General features: G+C 50.9%; 1 protein-coding gene across 5 annotated transcripts in view; it reads left to right on the top strand.

Moving 5' to 3' along the window:
• CTIF (cap binding complex dependent translation initiation factor) overlaps positions 1-23393 on the top strand; it is a 324670-nt gene that overhangs the window by 87723 nt on the left and 213554 nt on the right. For 4 of the 5 annotated variants that reach the window (XM_027526349.1, XM_027526346.1, XM_027526347.1 and 1 more), the window contains exon 3: positions 8688-8759. The exons of the other annotated variant lie outside the window; for it this stretch is intronic. In XM_027526349.1, coding sequence (XP_027382150.1) covers positions 8688-8759 — 72 coding nt within the window. The remainder of the gene's footprint in view (positions 1-8687; positions 8760-23393) is intronic. 5 annotated transcript variants of the gene reach the window in all.

Here is a 23393-nt window from a genome sequence, read left to right on the forward strand (position 1 = left end):
GTAGCACTCCAGGCTTCCCTGTCCATCACCAACTCCTGAAATGTACTCACACTCATGTCCATTGAGTCGCTGATGCCATCCAACCATCTCATCCTCTGTCACCCCCTTCTTCTCCCTCCTTCAATCTTTCCCAGCATGAGAGTCTTTTCAAATGAGTCAGTTCTTTGCATCACGTGGCCAAAGTATTAGAGCTTCAGCTTCAGCATCAGTCCTTCCAATGAATAGTCAGGACTGATCTCCTTTAGGATGGACTGGTTGGATCTCCCAACTGTCCAAGGGACTCTCAAGAGTCTTCTTCAACACCACAGTTCAAAAGTATCAATTCTTTGGCACTCAACTTTCTTTATAATCCAACTCTCACATCCATACATGACTACTGGAAAAACCATAGCCTTGACTAGACGGACCTGTGTCGGCAAAGTAATGTCTCTGCTTTTTAATATGCTGTTTAGGTGGGTCATTGCTTTTCATCCAAGGAACAAATGTCTTTTAATTTCATGGCCGCAGTCACCATCTGCAGTGATTTTGGAGCCTAAAAAAATAAAGTCTATCACTGTTTCCCCATCTGTTTGCCGTGAAGTGAAGTGATGCTGTGAAGAAGATGCTCTATTGTCTGCTCACGGGGGAGGAAACAGAGGCTCAGAGAGGTTGACTACGCTGCTTAAGGTCACTCAGTGAGCACGTGGTCAGTCTGCGGTTCAGACCACGTGGCCTTGCTCCCGGTGCTGTAGCAGTTTCTCTTGTTTTATTACAAGCAAGGGAAACAGTCTGAGGAAGGAAGGGACTTGCCCAAGGTGATAGACTAAGAGACAGAGCAGGAATATGAACTCAGATTTGCTGCTTCAAGAACTCAGGCTCTTGGGAATTCCCTGGCGATCCAGTGTAGGACTCGGCGCTTTCACTGCTGGACCTGGGTTCAATCCCTGGTCAGGGAACTGAGATCCTGGAAGCCTGGTTGTACAGCCAAAAACAAAAAAAAAACAGCAAAGAAACAAAAAGGAACTCAGAATCCTAATCGCTGCATTAAGCTGCCTCCACAATAGGAAAGTTGCTTGAGTTTTTTGTTAGTTTGTCTTCAGATTGGAGGGAAAAGGTTTTCTCCCTCTCTCAAATCTCAGCCCTTGGGCCGCATCCTCCCCGAGCGCCCCCACTCCAAGATTTTTCTGGAGTGTCACTGTGGGTGAGAGAGTGAGCTGCCAGGCAGTCTCCACTCCCACCTCCCCTGGCCCCCCTCTCCTGGTCAGTGAGACCATGGACGAGGACAGAGGAAGCGGTCTTGTATGCTCCTGACTTCTGAAAGCCCCCACCTTTAGGCTATCCCATGCCTGGGCTCCGTGAGGAAGCCCCTTCTCCTCTCGGGCCCCTCACCAGAAAAAGAGGGTGTTGGGTGAGAGCAGTGGTTCCCACTAGACCTTCAAATCACTCCCCTTCCCTGCCCTGGGTGGTCCTGGCACCCCCTTGATTAAGAAGTCCTGGATAAGATGGCTTTTAAAATAATTTTTCACTTTGAAATAATTTCAGATGTACATAAAAATTATACTAATTAAACAAAGAATTCCTGCACATCCTTCACCCAGATTTTCCACTTGTTAATATTTTATCACATTTGCATTCTCTCTCCTCTCGACAGAGCAATCGATCAATAGATTCTGTATATGGAGAGATTTCCCCTCTATCCCTAAATATGTCAATGTGTATTTACAAAGAACAAGGACATTCTCTTACATAGTCATGAAGCAGATACAATACTATTATTTAATCTATAGACCTTATATTGCCCTGTTTCCCCAATAATGTCCTTTATAACAACAACAACAAAAAAATCTAGGTTCCTCAGCAAATTAAACATAGAACTAATATATAACCCATCGGTTCTACTTCTGGGTATATACCCAAAAGAATTGAAAGCAAGTATTTGGCCAGATGCTTGTACAGAATGTTCACAGCAGTATTATTCACCATAGCCAAAAGGTGGAAACACTTTTGTTCATCAGTGAATGATTGGATGAACAGAATACAGTCCATACATACAGGAATATTATTGAGGCTTAAAAAAGAAAAAAAGGAAATTCTGTCACATGGATGAACCTTAAGGACTTTATGCCAAGAGAAGTAATTCAGACACAGAGGACAAATACTGTTTGATCCCACTTCTGTGAGGCATGTGGAATACTCAGATCCATAGAGAATGAAAGTAGAAAAGTTGTTACCAGGGTTTTGGAGGAATGGGATGGGGAGTTACTGTTTGATGGGGGCAGTTGCAGTTTGGGATGAAAAAGTACTGGAGCTGGATGTTGGTGTTGGTTGAATAACAAGGTGAATGAACTTAATGCCACTGAATTGTGCACTTAAAAATAGTTAAAGTGTAAATTATATTTTACTACAATAAAATAATGTCTGGTTCAGCATCGAATCCATGATCATAAATACATTTCATTTCCAACATTTTCACTGGCTCTTTGAACTAATGCCTGTTTATCCCTTTTACTCATTCTGCCTCTCTTTTGGCTGTGTCACCCTGGGTCAGTTACTTAGCTATGCTTTGTCTCAAGTTCCATGTTTGCAAAGTTGGGGGTAATAAACAGGCCTAGGGATCTGTGTGGAGTGAACGTTAATGTATGTAGCAGTCTTCGTGCCTGGGTTTAAATGAAATCTTTGTATGTCCTGGTGAGGAACCCTTTGCTATACATGTTGCAAGGGGCCTCTCACTTGTCTTTGTGAATTTTTTTTAACACAAAATTGTAGACTTTGATGGAATTTAAAACTTGCATCTTGGATTTTAACCAACTTGGAATGTGTTGTCCGTGTGTGGTAGGAGGCAGACCCTAGGGTCATTTTCCCCTCACTAGCTCGCTGGTTGTCTCGTCCCTGTGTTTATTGTTTACTGATGGTCTCTCCCTGCCCTCACGTGAGACACTGTCCTTATCACATACTAAGTTCCTATGTACACGTCTGTTTGTACATGGATGCAGTTCGATCAGCTGATCTTTTCCTCTCCTCCTCCTGATACAGCCTGCTGGTTTGACTCTGCCCTTGATACACGTCCAGGCTTCCCTGGTGGCTCAGCTGGTAAAGAATCTGCCTGCGGAGACCTGGGTTTGATCCCTGGGTTGGGAAGATCCCCTGGAGAAGGGAAAGGCTATCCATTGCAGTATTCTGGCCTGGAGAAGTCCATGGAGAATTCCTGTATAGTCCATGGAGTCTCATAGAGTCAGATAAAGCCGAGCGACTTTCACCTGATACACGTCCATGTCTGGAAGGGCAAGTGCGAGGAATTCAAACACCACTGATAAGGGGCTCCTGCAGCCTCCCTACCTTGGGCTTTTCTCTTTTTACTCCTCCCTCAACCTTCAGTGGCGTCCTCTGTCCTCCGTCAAGTCTGCTCTCCAAGTATTGTCCATCCTGGCGAGCAAATGACTGATAACAGATTTTCATTCTTTTAGCATGAAGTATTTAGAATGTACTGATAAGAGCAGATAAAAGCATCTGTTTTGAGTACAGAATAAACCGTCTGTGCGCCTTGTTTGTTAAACTTAACCCTGTGCTGTCTTTGTTTCATCTTTTTAAATTAAGAAATAGGTGATAGTAGGTACGGTGAAGGCCCCAAACCACTCTGTGAATTCCATGGTCGGTGTTCCCCTGTACGGATTTCCCATCTTTCCTGCCTCTTTGTGTCCCATGACCTCTCAGGAGAGCCTCCTTACCCCCCAGGGAACTTGCTCCCAGCTCTAAACCCTTCACCCCAACGGAGAAGTGCGCTGGGCTGACCCAGGCATGGGGGCAGGGCCGAGGAGAGTGTTCCCCAAGGGGGCCCTTCTCTTGTTCTGGAATCATTTCATGCAGATGAGGACATTCCGGGAAGCCCTGTGTTTTCTCTAGGCAGTGGCTCATTAAAGGCAAAGGGGACGGAGAGGGTGGTGGCTTCAGCCTAAGCAGGAAGAAGATAGCTGGGCAGCAGGATCCCAGCAGATGGTCGGGAGCCCTGAGCAGGGAAGGGAGAGCTCCCAGGGGCTTCAGGCAGCAGCAGAGCGCGGATGTGGCTGGGGAGTTGGAGGTGGGGTGCCACACGGGCCCAGTGGGTGCAGCTGCTGGTGCTAAGTGCAGGGTAAAGAATCCGCCTGCCATGCAGGAGACCCAGGTTCAAACCCTGAGTCGGGAAGATCCCCTGGAGGAGGAAACGGCACTCCAGTATTCTTGCCTGGAGAATCCCATGGACAGAAGAGCCTGGAGGGGCTACAGTCCAGGGGATCACAAAGAGTCAGACACAACTGAGCAACTAACACTTTAACTTGGGGGTGTCAGGAAAGTTGTACCTTCCTCCAACAGCTTTCCCCAGGGCCGCAGCTGGGTCTCTGGGGTGGGTTTCTGTGGACTTTCCTTTCTTGCTAGCTTTCCTACACACATCAGCCCTCAGCTCACTGCTTGTCCATACGATGCGCTCAGAGCCACTCCGTTTCCCCTGCTGCCTGCTCTCCCAGTGGAGACCCGAACGACTCAGGACGCTAGCCTCCTGACCAGTGGACTCCCCACACCCACGCTCCCGGCCAGTTCAGCCTTCTAACACAGCACTGATGATGCTCCCCCTCCCCGTGCCCCCCCTCCTACCGCCAAGCCTTCCACCCCCTGTGCACCCAGGAGGAGGCTCTGACTGCCTAGCGGGAGGGTCCTGCTTGCTACCCCCTGCCCCTGAGCTAGCTGGTATTCCCCAGTTGGGTCCACACTCGGGCTCACTGTCCTCAGGGATCCGGGCTTGACTGCTTTCCCTCCCACAAGAATCCTTCGAGAGCACACTGTCCTTCTCAGCCTTGCATCCCCCCTCCCTTTCTTACTGTTCCTGGGCATCTCACCTCTCCTGTGAAGGGAGCGCTGGGTGCAGGTCCCACAGCAGAGGTGCTCAGGAAGGCTGGCCGCTATAAAGTTGAGGGTGACCTCTGTCGAAGCAGAGACGTCTCATCCAGGGGCTGAGGCGGCACGTGGTGTGCAGAAGCCTCGGCCTCCCCTCTGTGCCTGCCTGTCTGGACAGCCAGTGTCGCTGCCTGCCTCTGCCCTGCCAGAGATCACGCTGACCCCAGGAGGAGGTGCCCCCACCCTCGGGTCACTGTTCTGCGGGGAGTCATGTCAGCAAGTGTGCAGCTGGGGTTGAAGTGTTTGGGATGCCCCACGGGAGGAAGCCTGTCTCTGCAAGGCTGTCCCGGGATGGAACGAGGCGTGTGGCATCTCGTTCTCCCCTGGCTGTTAGTCACTCTGCATCTTGAGCATCCTCCCTACTCTCAGCCAGGCTCCAGCCTGGAAGGGAGATACCCCTCAAGTATGAGAAGCAGTAAAGCAGAGGGATTGTTTTTACAGTAGTCCAAATATTTCACAAATATATATATCTAAACACGTACATACATACATGGATTACTTTTTTTTTCTTGCCATGCCATGCAGCATGTGGGATCCTAGTTCCCCGACCAGGGGTGGAACTAAGTTCCCCAACCTGCAGTGGAAGCATGGAATCTTTAATCTTAAGCCCTGGACTGTCAGGGAAGCCCCTGGATTACTTTTTGTTTTGAAGTTACTTTCGGCTTATAGCAGACGCACAAAAATAATACAGGTGTTCCAGTGGGCCTGCTCCCTCATATGAACATCTCGTGTAACCATAGTGCAATGATCAAAACTGAGGAATCAGTGTTGGTACAAGGAGATTTGACTCGAAAATCACCAGTGTATCTACTAATGTCCTTTTTCTGTTCCAAGATCCAAATTTGCATCTAATTGTCTTGCTTTCTTATTCTCCTCCAACCTGTGGCACTCCTGTGGTCTTTTCTTATCCCTACCACCCTGACACTTTTGAAGGTCATTTAGTTTTTGGAAATTTCATCAGTTTGGGTTGCCTGATGGACACTGCATTTTTGGCAAGAACCCCTCAAGAGCGACATGGCCCTTCTCAGGGCGTTATGCTGGGAAGTCCATGGTGGGTATATGTTTTATTACAGATGATGTTGTCCTTGATCACTTGGTTTAAGGTGGTATCTGATGGACTTCTCATTTTCTTTCTTTTTTTTCCCCCTATAATTTAATCAATATCTTTGCAGAGATGCTTTGAAACTACAAGTATCTAGACAGAGGGAATATAACCCAGGGAGTTGATTATCCAGATGATAAAAGAACTGAGAAACTAAACAACCACAGGAAGCCATCGCCTCCTCCAGGCCTGAGGCAGAACAGGTGGAGATGGTATTGCCAGAGCACAGGGTTAGAGGTCTTGCACAGGAAGCCTATCTGGTGAGGCTGGAGCCTTGCAGAGACCCAGTCGCTGCTGGTAACGCTGCCTGAGGCACAGAGAGAAGGGGGAGAAACTTCAGGGCTTCCCTCTCTTCTTCCTGTCTGCCACTGGGCCAACCCATCTGGAAGCCCCTGAGTCTGCAGGGTCCAGCCCCTCTGCAGTACAGAGCAGGGATGAAAGCGGCTTGGAGGGCACACTCTTCGGGGACTGGTGCCTGGCCTTTACCTGTCCTTCAAACTGAGCCGGACTGTCCAGTATGACACTAGCTATGTATGGCTCTTGAGCACTTGAAAAATTGACAAGCTCTGGACTTCCTGGTGGTCCAGTGGTTAAGACTCTGCCCTTCCAATGCAATGGGCACAGATTTGATCCCTTGTCCAGAACTGAGATCTCATATGCCACATGGCACAGCCAATAAATAGCTAAATAAATAATTAAAAAATTAATTGACAAGCTCTAAGCAGATTTCAAAATCTCAGTATGGAGAGAAGTATGTAAAATATCTTATTGATCATTTTTATGTTAAGTAATTATTGAAATAAATGGATTGTTAAATTTAATTTTACCTTTTTCTTTTCCTTCTTTAAATCTGGCTAATCATTTAAAATTACATCTGTGGTTCCTATTTATTGGCCACCACGGCTGTAGAGGACACTTGTACCAGCCTGTATCATCAGCATTGTAATAAAATGTCTTTCTTATACAAAAGTCACATCCTTGACCCACAGTCTTGAGGGTGTGTCTTGCCAAGGTTTTACACATCCAGGTTGGTGATGGCCTTGAGCCATCCACACTCACTCACAGTTCTGACCAAGTATGTCAAACAGAGATTGGGCTCCTTTGGTTTTTGTGACTCATACAGGTTGTAGGTCGAGGTCAGTGTTTGACATGAGCTGGAGAGCCTACCTCACATTTAAGACAATAGTACAAGCACCTCCATATACCTGGATAGCACATTACAGTGGACGAGCTGTACTGTTACTACTACTCTAGATCTATGCATAGGTTTTCTTTTTAGATGTATTTATTTATGGCCGCTCTGGGTCTTCACTGCTGCATGCAGGCCTTCTCCAGGTGCGGCGAGCTGGGGCTGCTCTCTAGTTGCGGTGAGCGGGCGTCTCACTGCAGTGGTTTCTGTTACTGCGGAGCGTTGGCTTTAGGCGCAAGGGCTTAGTCGTCCCTTCGCATGTGGGGTCTTCCCGGACCAGGGATTGAAACCGTGTCGCCTGCACTGGCCGGCGGAATCTTCCCCACTGGACCACCAGGCCTATGTACAGATTTTTTATGGCTTACAAAGGCCCTTCATTCCCACCTTTGCAGAGTCAGCCAGTCTTGCCGTCCCCATATTATCGGTGACAAAGTGGAGCCTGGGAGATAACGTTGATTTCAGTGGCTCTTAAACTTCCCTTGGAGGGCTCGTCCAAATGGAGAAGACAGGTCCTGCCCTGAGAGAGTGATTGAGCGGGTGAAGGGTGGGGCCAAACACCCACTGTGTGGCAGGGTCTGGGGACGATCACAGTGCTGGTGGTCAGACCACGGTGGGTGCACGAGAGGCCTGTGAGCTCTCATGAGGTCAGTGGTGGGACTGGGCTTGAGCTGGGCTTCTGACGGCCAGTCCGGGGCTCTTCCCCGGTGCCGTACCCTCCTGTCAGCGCACAGGTTCACCGTATTTAGGGGCTGGGTGTACGGGATGATCCCCACATACGTGCCTCACCTTTAGCTCCAACCTTGACACTGTAAGGTCTTCCCTGATAGCTCAGTTGGTTAAAGAATCCGCTGGCAATGCAGGAGACCCCGGTTCGATTCATGTGTCGGGAAAATCCGCTGGAGAAGGGATAGGCTACCCACTCTAGTATTCTTGGGCTTCCCTTGTGGCTCAGCTGGTAAAGAATCTGCCTGCAATGCGGGAGACCTGGGTTCGATCCCTGAGTTGGGAAGATCCCCTGGAGAAAGAAAAGGCCACCCACTCCAGTATTCTTGCCTGGAGAATTCCACGGACTGTGTATTTCAGCAAAGAGTCGGGCACAACTGAGCCGTTTTCACTTTCTTGAAGTAGGGGCTGGTATGGCTGAAACAGGGTTAGGTGGTCAAACATGGTGCCATTTTATTAAAACTCCTGTTTACCCTGGGTGGTGTCTGGTTGGCTTTGGAATGTAGCTGGATCTTCATCACATTGGTGGGCTTAGGCAAAGGAAAATGAGTCTGCTTCCTCACACATATGCCAAAGGGTCACCTCCATGGAATTTGGAGATGCCAACTCGGACCTGCTGGTAGAGAAGGATTTGTCATTGGACATGGCCGAGCAGGATTTTATAACGGCTATACTTCAGCAGGGCGGGACCCTGCCTGGGGGGCCAGGGCAGAGTGAGGATGAGCCCGTGTGTCCTGCCATCACTGACCACTCCTTTCTCCCCTGCAGTGGACGGCAGACTGCACTGAGCAGCTGGACAGCAGCTGTTCCTTCTCCCGAGGACGAACACCCCCGCAGCAGGTAGGGAACTAACTCTGTGCTCTGGCAGGGGCTTATGCTCGTGTCTGTCTGGGGTCCTGGGCTGCTCACTTTGGTGCTCCTGAGAGGTGGAGATGTGGGGAGAGCAAGAAGTGGCACACGAGGAGTGTGGTCTGCCATCTGGAAAGTTCTCCCTGAATATCCAGCCCACAGTGAAGCCTCCGCTCCCCAGAACACATAGGTTCATAAGGTTTATTTTCAGTAGCAGCGTTATTTATAATACAAACATCTGCAAACCACTCATGACCCATTGAGAGGGGAATGGATAAATGATGCATAAATAATCCTTAGAGTGTAATGTAACACAGGAGTGAAGTGAGTGATGGATGCTACAGCCACACAGTGGAATATTATACAGCAGTGAAATGAGTGAACTGGAGGCTCACACATCAGCACTGGTGATGGAGCCTATGAATAATGGGTCTCCTAGGGTTTTGGTGCTGGAGGGGCACTTCGGAGATAACTTTTGCTCCAGGTTTGCAGAGGACCTGGAGGGGCAGCCCGTGGGGGTGAGGGAAGCCAACCAGTGTCCTGGGACCAGGCTGGAGCCCCCTACTTCGCCCCCTGCTGCTTCCCTGTGAGATCCCAAGAGAACCCCCAAGCGGGTCCTATGACTGGGAGGGAAGGAGACACCTGCTCCTTGAGAACTGTCCCTGGTAACCCCCCAGGTCCCACATACCCGCTGGTTGTCGAGCTGTCCTTGTTGAGATCTTATTCTACTTGTGGAAGATGGTGGAGTCGGAGGCTGAGAACGCCGTGCATCTGTTCTCACGCTGTGCCTGTCCAGAGAGATAAGGGAGGCGCACGGACTTCAGTAGTAGCTCGCTCCCAGTTCCAGAGCGGCTGCGGTGACACGTTGCCCAGGCCCACTTGCTTATGTCTGACTTCAGTCCGTGCTGCTGCTGAAACCAGCTCTCCTCTGTTCTCTCCTGAGGGAAGGTGGTCTGTCCTAAGAGAAAGTTCTGGATCTTTCTTAGGTGTCGGGCTTTGCTGTACCGTGCTGTGGGGGGACAGCTGTTCTGGGCAGCTCTCTCACATGCGTGTCCAGCTGATTCTTAAGTAGGACACCGTGATACCGCCTGGGTGAGGTGCTCTGCCGCAAACTCGGTGGCAGTTCTCTTTTGTCCTCAGCTTCCTCGTATAGAAACCAGAAGGCTCGATGGCCTCTGAGTGTCCTAGCTTCTCCACGCCATCTGCAGACAAAGAAGTTAGGTCTACGGAGATGTCATGACCTGACCAAGCTGGGACTTGACCCCAGGTCTCTTGCCTGCCCTGTCCTTGGCCCTTTTCCTTGTCTTCCTGTCACACGTATCCTTCTGAGGAAGTCTTTTGTCCCCCTCCCTAGACTGCTGATGCTTGGTCCGGGACCCTGTTTATATTACTGAGCCCCTCCAGCTCTTGGCCCAAGACTTGGCATGTCAGAGGCACCGATCACTAGTATCTGGGGTTTCCTACATGAAGATCCCCTTAACTCTTGAGTGGCAAAGGTAGTCTTGAATTTGAGGACTCAAGAATTAGAGAGAGGGCTTCAGGGGAGGGTTGAAAGTCTTGGATGGGGACATAAGAGGCTGGTGAGAGGCCAAAAAAACAGCTCTCTGTTAGTAGGTGTCTGTTTCTGGAATCTTCCTTTTGTTCCCTTCTCCTTTGTCTTTTGTCCCTACTCGCCCTCTCTGGTCCCATTTTCCCATCAGTCCGTATGTGTTTCGAGGCGGAAGAGAACAGTTATCCTCCCACGCGCTTCTCATCTGCCTCCTTCATGCTGAGCTGTCCCTTCACAGCTGGTGCCCCCTGCCTGGAGGAGAGTGGGTGGGGATGTGGCCTGTGGTTGTTCAGTTGCTAAGCTGTGTCTGACTCTTTGCAACCCCATGGACTGCAGCACGCCAGGCTTCCTTGTCCTTCACTGTCTCCCAGAGTTTGCTCAGACTCCTGTCCATTGAGTCGGTGATGCCACCCAACCTTCTCATCCTCCTTCACCAGGGCCAGGACTTGTGGGAAGGGGGTACCCTGGCACAGTGAGGACCAGCTGCCCCTCAGTCCCAGCTGAACAGTTGGCTTGGGGTAAGCAGAGGATGAATGAAATGCAAGATGAAGTGCAACTGAAGTTAAAGAAGAAATTGTAAAAGGCTTATGTTGAGTCCTTTCTTGTCAGGATGAACTGAGCATAGGTCCATTGTAGGGGGGGAGCACCAGGAAGGGGAGACAGGCTCTCAGAATGTAAGCCTGCTTTACTTCCCGATGTCCCAAGGCAGGCAGGCTTCGTAGCCTGACCCTCATGGATGGCCCGTGGCGCTGGACACTGCGCTGCAGTGCCTGGAGAGGCAAGAGTTGGACTGAAATGAGGTCTCCTGAAGTCAGGAGAACCTTGGTTTGGTGATGAAAGGCCTGATTGTAGACATTAGTGACTCAGTTAACGAGGGTGCCCTTGTGGCTCCGGTGGTAAAGAATCCACCTGCAATGCGGGAGACCTCGGTTTGATCCCTGGTTTGGGAAGATCCCCTGGAGAAGGGAAAGGCTACCCACCCGAGTATTCTGGCCTGGAGAATTCCATGGACTGTATAGGCCATGGGGTCGCAAAGATTCAGACACGACTGAGCGGCTGTCACTTCACTGTTAAGGGTACAGACAGTAGAGTGGTGTTGGAAGGATGGGAGTCTTTCTTGCCACCATCCCAGGAGCGTGTTCAGAGCTGGCGTGGCGGCTCGGCAGTGTCGGGCCAGCCTGCATCCTCCTCACGGTTCTGCCCCTTCTCTCGTGTTACCTGTGTCCCGTGGCCCATGCTGGCTCATGTCCATCTTCCTGCCAGGCCTGCAGCCACTCTGGGCCTCGTCTCCAGGAGCCTCTGGTGTCCCCTCGTGAAGCAGCCATCTTTTTAACATTTTTTTTGACTGTGAGGTATGTGGCATCTCAGTTCCCCAAACAGGAATAGAACCCACACCCCATTAGTGAAGGTGGGAAGTCTTAACCACTGGACCGCTGGGGACGTCCTTGCAGCCATCTTCTGACGCCCTCTGGTGGAGGGATCGAAGCTGGTCAGCATCTTCTAAGGAACTGTATAACAAGGAAAGCCCCACAGCTGGCCAGATGCAGGGCCCCTGCCCGCTCTGCCCTGGGGTGGCCCCCTGATGGAGCTGCCCACTGAAGAGTGCCTCTGAGGGGCGTGGCTCTGATGGCATGGTGCTGCCCAGACGTTCCTCAAGAGCCCCTTCAGCCTGGTCCAGCAGATGCAGGAGTCCTGGACCAGCTTGTCGGGACACCTACTAGCCCCGTGAGCACCCACTGGCCTCCTCACTGCACCCTCTCACCCAGGCAGACACCCTCCGCCTCATACTAATCCATGCTGTGGTCGGGATGTTCCATGGAAATATCTGCCTGCCCCTCATCCTGCTGGCCGGCCCTGATCTGGGCGCCGGGGCTGCCTCTACATCCCTGACCGCTCCTGGCCCAGGGCCTGGTGCACAGTGGGTGCTCAGTAATGATTCCTGTGATGGCTCAGAGCTGGTCTATGCAGTCATTCCCTTGCCAGCCCTGTCCCTCTGGCTGCAGCAACTGCGCTGTGCTTTCAGAGGTGGGAAGATGGTTGGCTCTACTATCCCCCTGGGAAGAATTTCAGGGGGACACTGAAGCTCAATCGAGGTAGCTGGTGTGGGCTGGCTGCCCTGGCACTTTCCCTGACTGCCGCATCTTGGCCACCTGTGCCCAGAACAGTAGGGCTGGCAGGAGGGTGCTGAAGCATTGCATTCTGCCCAGGAAGCTGTGTAGTGGTGGGTCTCAGACCACAAGCCAAAACAGGGGCTAGGGGCAGGCCCCATTTAGGGATTAGTTTAGCACTGGGATTACTTTCTGTTGTTTTAATTAATGTAAAAAATTGAAAACAAACAAACCAACCCTTGCCTTCTCTGCACCCTTTCAGAGGCACGTGGTAGAAGTAAGCCAGGGTAGACAGAGACCCATGAGATGGGAGGAAGGGGTCTCGGAGAGTCCGGAACAAAAAATGGGCTCCGTGTAGCCCTGAAGAGGCCCAACAACTGCCTGCCATTGGGGATGGGCTGTGCTGGGGACTGTTTGGCATCCCGGCAGTGTCTTTCCCAGAGAGCTCGCCCATCACCTGGTCAGTTACTCAGGAGGTTGGAATACAAGTTTCCACCTCTTATCGTAACAGGGGAAGTGCCCGGAGAGGACTTAGAGGAAAGCACCTGGATTGAGAGCGTGTAGCCCAGTGCATTTAGACGACATCTCTGATTGAGACTTAGCATTCGGGAAAGGAAGCTGAAGGTGTAGGAAAGGCTATTGTGGAATCAGGTACAAATAGCTCTTTTCCATCAGCACAGAAGTGCCAAGGAAGGGAAATTGATATGCACGACAGCAGCAGGGCCTCTGATTAGACCTTGAGAAGGACTTTCTGACCGAAGGACTGGTTGGCCCGCAGTGCTGGCTGTTGAGCAAGGGACGGGATCTTTGCTGGGAACCTGATGAGCACGCATCTTACCAGACAGGTTTGTGCGAAGCCCTGGGAAAGGCGGGGGTGTGTCAGAAATGTGTCCTGAGTCCTGGCTGAGAGCCCGTGACCCCTCACTTCCTGTAAAGAAGGAGAGAAGGGCACTCGCCTGTTCCAGCGTGGTGCCCAATTGCAGATTGGTGCATCAGGGTGAAAAGAGCCCTGTCCCAGGGGTCAGGAGAGCCAGGCGTTGACTTGGGTGTGGCACACGCTCCAGTGCCCCTTCTAAACGTGAGACGCTGGGCTGCACGGCCCTCTCTCAGCCTCTCTGGAAGCCTCTTTCACTGTTTACACCCGCTGTCTCCATGAAATGGGACCAAATAGCGGCTCACGTTAGCGGCATCCGGATTTTCCTGATTTCTCTACTCTTTCCTCCACCTCCCCTGATAGCCCTGCCAACCTGCAGGTTAGGTGTATCCTAGGCGTCCACACTGACTCTGACCCGGGAGGTGACAGGTGGTAGGCAGAGGTGAATGTCAAGTGTACCGCTTACCTCTGGCCCACGGAAAAGGGTGGGAGCTTTCTGCCAGCCATCTTGCTGCCCTCCAGGAATTACAATATCTCATTCAGAGTCAGTCTAAAAACTCGTTAGTACAAACGGTATCTGAGTCAAAGTGCCTAGATTTTTAATCAGCTTCTGTGGATAATTAAGAAGTACCATGTGTAGGTTCATGGCACTGCTCTCTGCTCACTCAGCATCTCTTGATTACCTGCTGTGAGCTTGGCTCACACATGAGCTGGAGCCTTCCGGCTCACTACCTGTTGTGGAGTAGAAGCTAAAGGCACACACGTCCCCCACTCCCACCAAAGAGATGCCGTGACCACAGACACTGCAGTCATTCCAAGGAATGGTAATGGTCCTATTGGTCTCCGAGGGTAGGGAGATGCCTTGCAGGACGTGAGACTTGATCTGAGCCTTCAGGAATGGGTAGGATGTCAAACGAGATGAAAGGAAAGAGAGAAGAAGCAGCATCAGCAGAGACTTACACTGGCCGTAGCATTGGGACGCTAGGGAGGCAGGAGAGAGCAAGCTGGAGGAGCTGGTTAGCGCCAGGTGTTACCAGAGTGGTGGGGGGTGAGGATGGTGAATGCGGAGGTGTCTTCATGCCCCACTGAGATGCTGACCTGGTGTCAACCCACCCAGGGTATACCTCGTGTATCATATTTTCTCTGGTGTTCCATCAGGTAGTCTGTCCTCTTGTATCAGTCAGGAGAGCCCAGGAACTGCTGCAGTAACAAGCAGTCCTGAATCTCAGTAACTTTAAACCTCCCGTTCAGGACCCAGCTTGGTGGAGCAGTTGCCATTTTCACCAGTCATTATGGCCCAGGGGAAAAAAGAGCACGTCTTGCATTGGTGATTCAGCACTCCAACCGAGGTATAACACGCCTCGCTTCCACGCTTAACCCGTTGCCCAGAACTAGTCCTGTGGCGCCTCCCAACCATGAATACACTAAATAGTATAATGCTACTACCTGCCGGAAATGCGGAAGCCAGAACTGTTTGGTGACTGGCTAGAAGGACTGTCACATGCCCCACTTCTAGAGGAGACTCACCAGGGGCTGAGGCTGACTTCCTCTTCCCCGATCTCCACCACATCAGATCTGGAGCAGTGAACCCTCAGGTCGTGGGCTCTCAGAATGAGAAAAAACTCAGAGGTCACCTGATCCGACCCCTGCAGTGCAGGGACCACCCCCCGGCACCTCCACCCCCTACCTGGTGTGTCCATTGAGCTGCTGGAGGTTCCCAGACATGGGGAGCTCCCTGCTTCAAAAGGCGTCTCAGAGCATGTGAGGCAGCTCTACTGATAACAGTGTCTCTGATTTAGCCTAAACCACCTCCTCATAACTCCAGCTGATGGTTTCAGTTTAATTCCATTTGTCCATGGCTATTTAACCTCCGTCCGCATAGTCCATCATGGCAAGTCTGCTTTCAGAGCTAAAGATCCTTGTTCCTGTCATGGTTCGTGCATTGCTTTTCATTCACTGATCCAATTAGCAGCTCCTCGTTGTGTGCCGGGCACCGTGCTGGGAACCCGGACTGCAGATGCAGTGGGTGTGTCTCGAAGGGAGGGTCGAGAGGGGGCGGGGACAGGCACTTACACCGCAGGGCTAAGGAGTCCGGGGCAGGACCGGTGGCTCCCAGGTTCCGCCTTGGGTTGCTTTGTTGGGAGCGTCATCAGTACGAACTGCATTCCCTCACACAGCGTGATCTGTGAACCTCCACTGCTCTCAGCATGTGAGCCTCTCTCTTCCAGAAGATGCCATCTGTCCCCAGCCTCGCGGTGACGCCTGGCTCCAGTTCATCTGGAGAAACCAGGGTATAACACTTACCCAACAATATTGACGACTAACTCTTATAGGGAGAACAGTCAGCAAACATTCACCGAGCGCCCACTGTAAACAGGATGAGCCGTGTGGCCTGGTCTCTGCCCTCAGAGTACTTAGTGTCTGGGTAGAGAAAGAAGGCTTTCTCAAGTGGAAAGCAGCAATCCAAAGCCCAATCGTTTGTAAATACGGAGAGGAAGGGAGCTGTTGTCTGCGAGGCGGCTGGCATCTGTAGAGGGATGGGCCATGCTGTCATGGTAACCGCATCCGACTGGAGCTAGGAGATGTGAGTCCCTGTCCCTGTACCTCTGACTTGCTATTTCATCACTGGTGAGATACATCATCTCCCTGTAGCCTCAGTTTCCCCTCTGAAAAAATGAGGAGATGACTAGACTTAACATCAAAATGTTTTGTGAAAAATATAGACCTAAATTTCCACTTCTGGGAAGATAGAATAGATGTCCTTTTCTATATTCCTTCTGCTAAGTACAACTAAAAGCCTGGCCATTCTGTGTAAAACAGACCAAAAATTCTGAGAGGTGGAGGGAAGGCAGACTGGGACCTTGGGACCTGAGAAATGCCGCGGGAGTGACCTCCCTGGGGTTCCTTTTTGCCTCCTGTCTCCCAGGCTTGAAGCTGAAGAAGCAAGTAACCAAGAAATGCCAGTGGACACGGATTGTTCTTTTTTAAGTCCCAACAAAAGCCTACTATCTCCAAGCTTAGGTCTAGGAAAAGGGGGACCAAGCAAGACAGAAAAGTTAATAGCACAGGAAAAACCGTGGTCCCGTCCTCACCCCCAGCAGAGACCCAGTGGGAGCCTGGGTTTCCCCTTCCTCTGGGCTGTAATGAGACCCCCGAACCCGCTCACCAGGGTGGTGTCCGTGAAGGTCAAGCAGGAAGCTGCGACTTTCATCCCTGCTGGCTGGTAAGAAGCCCCTCGCCTCCCCCCATGGTATTACTGGAGGCCCTGCAGAGTGGGGCTTGGACGCCCACCTTCACTCAGTGGGATAGAGGTGCCTCTCCCGTCCCTGTTAAGATGTGTCAGAGGAGGTTCTAATAAGGAGTTGGGACTTCCACTGTTGCTCGGTGGTCCTGAGGCCACCATGGCAGGGTCAGTAGGGGCCACGTGGAGCCCTGGGACTCCCACCTCCACTGAGCCATAACAGGTGCCCCCTGGACTTCTGCCTCCACTGGTGCTCGTGAGGCTGTGCCCTTCTTTTCCCTGCCAGAGTAGTACCACAGAAAGCCAGCTAAAACAGAAGATTTAAATGAGATTCAGAGTCTCATTACATAACATGGAAGTGTCCTGATTACAATAAAAAATCATGTGTCATGCCAAGAATTGCGAAGATTTCAAAGTGAAAAAATGAAGATGATCAGTAAATATCAACACTGAGATGTGAAATTGGACTTCATCAAAATGAAAAACTCTCGCTCTGGGTAAAAACCCTTTTTAGAGCACGGAAAAGACAGATTACAAAGGGGGAGAAGATTTTGCAAAACATGTATCTGACAAAGGACAAACATCTAGAATATACGAAGAACACTCAAAACTCAGCATTGAAAACAGTGCAATTAGGAAATGGTCAGAATATACGAAGAGATACTTTTTTCACCAAAGAGGATATGTGACAAACTTAGACAGCATCTTCAAAAGCAGAGACATCGCTTTGCTGACAAAGGTCCATCTAGTCAAAGGTATGGTTTTTCCAATAGTCATGTATGGATGTGAAAGTTGGACCATAAAGAAAGCTGAGCACCAAAGAATTGATGCTTTTGAAGTGTGGTGTTGGAGAAGACTCTTGAGAGTCCCTTGGACTGCAAGGAGATCCAACCAGTCCATCCTAAAGGAAATCAATCCTGAATATTCATTGGAAGGACTGATGCTGAAGCTGAAGCTCCAATACTTTGACCACCTGATACTTTGACCAACTGACTCATTGGAAAAGACCTTGATGCTGGGAAAGATTGAAGGCAGGAGGAGAAGGGGACAACAGAGGATGAGATGGTTGGATGGCATCACCGACTCAATAGACATGAGTTTGAGCAAGCTCTGGGACTTGGTGAAGGACAGGGAAGCCTGGCGTGCTGCAGCTCATGAGATCACAAGCTGACACGTTCAGTTCAGACACGACTGAACTGAACTGAAAAGATGTCAGATGAGCACAGAAGAAGATGTTCACTGTAGCTCTTTATACACCTATCAGAATGGCTAAAATTAAAAAAAAAAAAGTGACAACGCTGAATGTTGGTGAAGATACAGAGAAGTTGGATGACGCAAACATAGCTGGGGGGGATGTTACATGGTACAGCCATTCTAAAAAACAGTTTGGCAGTTTCTCATAAAACTAAACCTACAAGTACCGTATGATTCAGCAATTGCACTCCCGAGTGTTTATCCCAGGGAAATGAAAACTTACGTTCACACAAAAACCTGTACTCAGATGTCTATAACAGCTTTATTCATCATAGCCCAAAACTGGAACCAATCCAGATGTCCTTCAACAGGTGAATGGTTAAATAAGTTATGGTCCTCAGCAGTCAAAAGGAATCAACTGTTGACACATGCAGCAACATGGATAAATCTCCAGGGAATTGTGTAGAGTGAAAAAAGGCCAACCCCCCAAAGCTACATGATTTCACTAATATCCCAGTCTTAAAATGCCAAGTGGAAAAGGAAGTGGCAGCCCACTGCAGTGTTCTTGCCTGGAGAATCCAATGGACAGAGGATCCTGGCTGGCTAACAGTCCATGGGGTCGCAAAGAGTTGGACACGACTTAGCGATTAAACAACAACAAAACAATACACTTATAAAAACGGGGAGCAGGTTAGCAGTTCTCCATGGTTACGGGAGGGCACAGGATGAAGTGGGTGTGGGCACAGAAGCACAGCAGGAAAGACCCGCATGCCAGTGGAAATGTTCAGCTTCCTGACAGTACCGCTGTCAGTACCCTGGATGTGATACTGAGCTGTACACGTCTACAAGTTTCCCCACTGGGGAAACTGGATAAAGGATACATACATGTGTGTTGTGTTAGTCGCTCAGCCGTGTCTGACTTTTTTTTGACCCCGTGGACTGTAACCCGCCAGGCTCCTCTGTCCATGGGATTCTCCAGGCAAGAATACTGGAGTGGGTTGCCATGCCCTCCTCCAGGGGATCTTCCCGACCCAGGGCTCCTGCATTGCATGCAGATTCTCTACCATCTGAGCCACTGGGGCCATGAAATCTCTATTGACATTTCTTACATCTAGATGTGAATCTGCTGCTGCTGCTAAGTCGCTTCAGTCATGTCCGACTCTACGACCCCATAGACGGCAGCCCACCAGGCTCCCCCATCCCTGGGATTCTCCAGGCAAGAACACTGGAGTGGGTTGCCATTTCCTTCTCCAATGCATGGAAGTGAAAGTGAAAGTGAAGTTGCTCAGTTGTGTCTGACTCTTTGTGACCCCATGGACTGTAACCTACCAGGCTCCTCTGTCCATGGGATTCTCCAGGCAAGAGTACTGGAGTGGGGTGCCATTGCCTTCTCTGAGATGTGAATCTACAATTCTCTAAAAAATTTTTAAAGTACAGAACCTTTTGCTTCATCACAATATTTCAAGGAAATCTCATGTAGAAAACCGAGAGGGCAGAACTGTTCAGTGAGGCAGGGGAGGGCACCCACCTGCTCTCTCCCCAGCCCCATCCACATCATCACTCTGGGAGCATCTCTGCGGACCTCCCAGGTCAGCCCTGGGCCAGATGACCCCTCAAGCCCTCTCCTCCCTGCCCTTCTGTGGTCCTGAGTCTGGTGCTGGCAGGAAAGGGAAGTATCTATGGGGGCTGGAGAGTTCCGAAGTCCTCCTAGTGAGGAGCCTTGGAGGATGGGATCGTTTCTCTGCACACAGGTATGGGGCAAGCTGAGTGGGACCCTATTCCTTCAGCAGATGCTGGACAGGCAGCCAGCCAGAAGTGGCCTCTGCTGTATTCCAGTCTAGGATAGGTACTAATAATATTGCCATTTGAAATTTTTTATTTAGTTATTTATTGGCCATGCCTGTAGGATCTTAGTTCCCTGACCAGGGATTGAACCTGGGCCCCTTGCAGCAGAAGCATGGAGTCTTAACATTTGGAATGCCAGGGAAGTCCCAGCGTTGGCGTTAAATCCTGGTGGTGGTGGTCATGGTTTAGTCACTAAGTCGTGTCTGACTCTTGTGATCCCATGGACTGTAGCCTCCCAGACTTCTCTGTCCATGGGATTCTCCAGGCAAGAATATTGAAGTGGATTGCCGTTTCCTTCTCCAGGGGATCTTCCTGACCCAGGAATCGAATTCGGGTCTCCTGCATTGCAGGCAGATTCTTTACTGGACTGTGCTATGAAGGAAGCCTGGTTAATTAGCCAGAGACTGGAGAAATGTACTTGGCCACAGACTTTAGTAACTCTCTCCCTCTCCTCCCTAGCCTTTGGGTCCTAATTCAAAGACAGGGTAGAGAGAGAAGGGACAGATTGGACAAACAGGCAGGAGAGTTCCAGAATGAAAGGAGTGGCCTCGTCTGCTCCTGAACTCATCTCTGGTGCCACTCAGGAGGCTTTTTCTTCTGGTCTCCACTCTCTTGTTCTCCTGCCTCTGGCCTTTCTGTTGTCTCACTCACTCACTCAATCATTAAGTCATGTCCGATTCTTTGCGACTGCATAGACTGTAGCCCGCCAGGCGCCTCTGTCCATGGGATTCTCCAGGCAAGAATACTGGAGTGAGTTGCCATTTTTTCCTCAAGGGTATCTTCCCAAGCCAGGGATTGAGCCTGCATCTTCTGCGTTGGTGGGCAGATTCTTTACCACAGAGCCACCCAGGAGGGATTGAAATATTGGAGGTCCATCACTGTCTTTCGCACCAGCGTGTGGGGTGCTGTCCTTGGTGCTGAACACGAACCACCCCCCCACCCCCAACACGCACGCAAGCACACCTGCACGTGAGGTGTCAGGACAGGACTGTCCTCCCTGGGCCCTGCCCTCCCCCCACACCTCCATCGGCACTTGACTCCTACTAATTCTCTGCTCAGGTAAACCCAAGTCACCCTCAGAATCTGAGGGACCAAGAGGAGCCAGCCTTCCAGAAACCCCCGTTTTAGCCCAGGAGATGCCTTTGGTGTCCTTTGGTCTTCAAATGTTCTGTGTAATGTAAAACACTCTCCCAGTGTCTCATGTTTCATTTCCTGCCCTTGAGAATCACTAATGTAGTCCAATGTTCATTGTACGGAAGAGGCAGCTCAGGTCCAAGGAGCTGGAGCAACCCTCCTGGGGTCCCAGGAAGCAGCTTGCAGGCCTTGGGTCCTGCTTTCCCATCCATCCATGCAGGAAGTTTTCCCTGGAGTCCAGAGTCATTGGCATGCATTGTGTCATTTGGTGCTTAAGTACGTGTTGTTTTTTTGGTTGTATTTTCCTTTTCTGTGACTCCCCAGCTAGGTGGTAAGACCTGCGAGGCAGAGACGATTGCCTCGGACCTCCCTCGGACCTGGTGGCTAGCTCTGTGTTAATCCACTAATGTGGGTGATAGATTGGGGCTGGGGGCAGGGGACTTGGGAGAGCATCCTTGGAGAGGAAGGAGAGAAATCTTGTCCACTGTTTAAAGAGACGGCCCACCCCGTCACCTCCCCTGGGAGCCCCAAGCCTGTGGGGTTGCTTGCTCTTGGCTCCTGTGATGGACGGAATCTGTGGAAAAACATTTTGTGCCGACAGAAGGAAATGGACTGGGATTATGAGCCTTCTGAGGAGCGGCAGCCCGCATCTCTCGGTACCCAAGCAGGGCCCTGTAGAGCTGATGACCAGCAGCTGGCCCCTGGAGCTGCAAGCCCCAGTCCTGGGCTGGCCAGCTCTGGTGCAGCTGACACAGCAGCGGACATCACACTGACATGCTCGGACATCCTCTAGTTGGAACTTCACTTGTGACCCCACAGATAACGGCAGGGGTCCTCCTGCTGCCCCCTGCCCTGTTCAGCCAGGTTCTGCCTTACTTCCAAATGTTTGCAGCCTAGGATTGTCAACACACACACACATTCACAGACCTGAGCACACGCATGTTGTGTGCAGAAGCAAGGGTGACTCTGCAGTTGTATATTAATAAAGAACAGCAGCATAGAAGAGGGTCATTTTTTTCCCAATGCACCTGACTTGGCATGTTTTCTACTGTGCAGTGACTCACTCCCATCTTGTTTCGTTAACTCCCGCACGGAGCCCTTTGTCCCTACCCATCCCAGCTCACACCCCCACATTCCCTCTTTCTCTCACCGCAAGTGATTTGCTCCCTGCCCCAGTGCTGCCTTCCCAAGAGACAGGCTCGGAGAACCCAGGTGTTGGTAGGGATGTGGACATGTGTTTGCGTTATGGGAAACTCTGCAGTGGGATCAGAAGTTATCTGACTCTTGTAACGGCAGGGCACATGGCTGAGAGCGTAAACACTGGCCTCACACTCTGTGCATCCCCATCTGGGAAACTAGCTGTGATGCGGGCAGGTTCTCTGAGCCTCGGTTTCCTCATCAGTGAAATGGGCATAGTGATGGCAGCAGTTGCTTCCTAGGGCTGCCACAGATGCCAAGTGCTCAGGTGGCACCTGGTGTACCAGGAGTGCACCGGGGTTTGCTGTCATTCTCTGGAGCCTGTCACCCCTCAGCTGGGGCAGCTGTGCACCCAGTGTGGCCCTTTGAGAGGCGGCTTCAGTCCCCCTGACGGTGAGCAGCCGTTTCCATTTCTTTCCCCACATGGTGTAAAGTGCTCATTAGCCCTTTATGATCTGTTCTGAGAGCAGCATGATTTACCCTGGCAAGGGGCCCCCTAATTGCCAGTTAAAGGGCTGTTGTGAAGGCTCCGGCAGCATTTAAGTGCTAAAAAATGATCCACTGGAAAGTGTGATTGTTTCTGAGAAGGCTCCTCAGAACCTTGGCATTGCAACAACTGGGGGGCCGGGCCGAGTGACCTCAGGGCCGGGGAAGGGGTGAGACTCGGAGGGAAGCCTTGGTCACCAGGGACAGCTGTGGAACTGGAACTTGGAGAATGTTCTTGAAGAAGCCAGTGAGGCTTTGTGGAGAGCTTTCAGTGCCTAACCACGGAGGCCTTGCAAAGAAAATAATAATGAATGATGCTGTGTCCCAAGACTCAGGAGGGGGTGGGGGTGAGTAGGCAGCGGGCACAACAGTGAAGCCAAGGATCCTGCCATGGAGGGGATGGCAGACTAGATGGGGAAGAGAGTTTACTGAGCGCTTAAGATGGCTATTTCCCAGTGGGGGTTCCTCTGGGGGGACCACAGTCCTGCAGGACGCTCTGTGGAGTAGAAAGGAAGAGTAGGGTGGATTTCTGGCCAGAGACATTTGATGAAAGCTGTGTAGTGTGCTGGGCTTCCCTGGTAGCTCAGATGGTAAAGAATCTGCCTGCAGTGCTGGAGATCCCGGTTCAGTCCCTAGGTCGGGAAGATCCCCTGGAGAAGGGATAGGCTACCCACTCCAGTCAGTGTTCATGGGCTTCCCTGGTGGCTCAGATGGTAAAGAATCCACCTGCAATGTGGGAGCCCTGGGTTCTATCCCTGGGTTGGGACAATCCCCGGGAGGAGGGCATGGCAACCCACTCTAGTATTCTTGCCTGGAGAATCCCCATGGACAGAGGAGCCTGGCGGGCTACAGTCCATGGGGTCACAGAGAGTCAGACATGACTGAGCGACTAAGCATGGCATAGCGTGCTGCCACCTACTTGAAGAATCAGCATCTAAGACCAATAAAGGCACTGAGAAATTCTGCAATAAAATAATTAATTATCAGTCATGTGACT

This window comes from Bos indicus x Bos taurus, chromosome 24, assembly GCF_003369695.1.
Source record: "Bos indicus x Bos taurus breed Angus x Brahman F1 hybrid chromosome 24, Bos_hybrid_MaternalHap_v2.0, whole genome shotgun sequence".
NCBI lineage: Eukaryota > Metazoa > Chordata > Mammalia > Artiodactyla > Bovidae > Bos > Bos indicus x Bos taurus.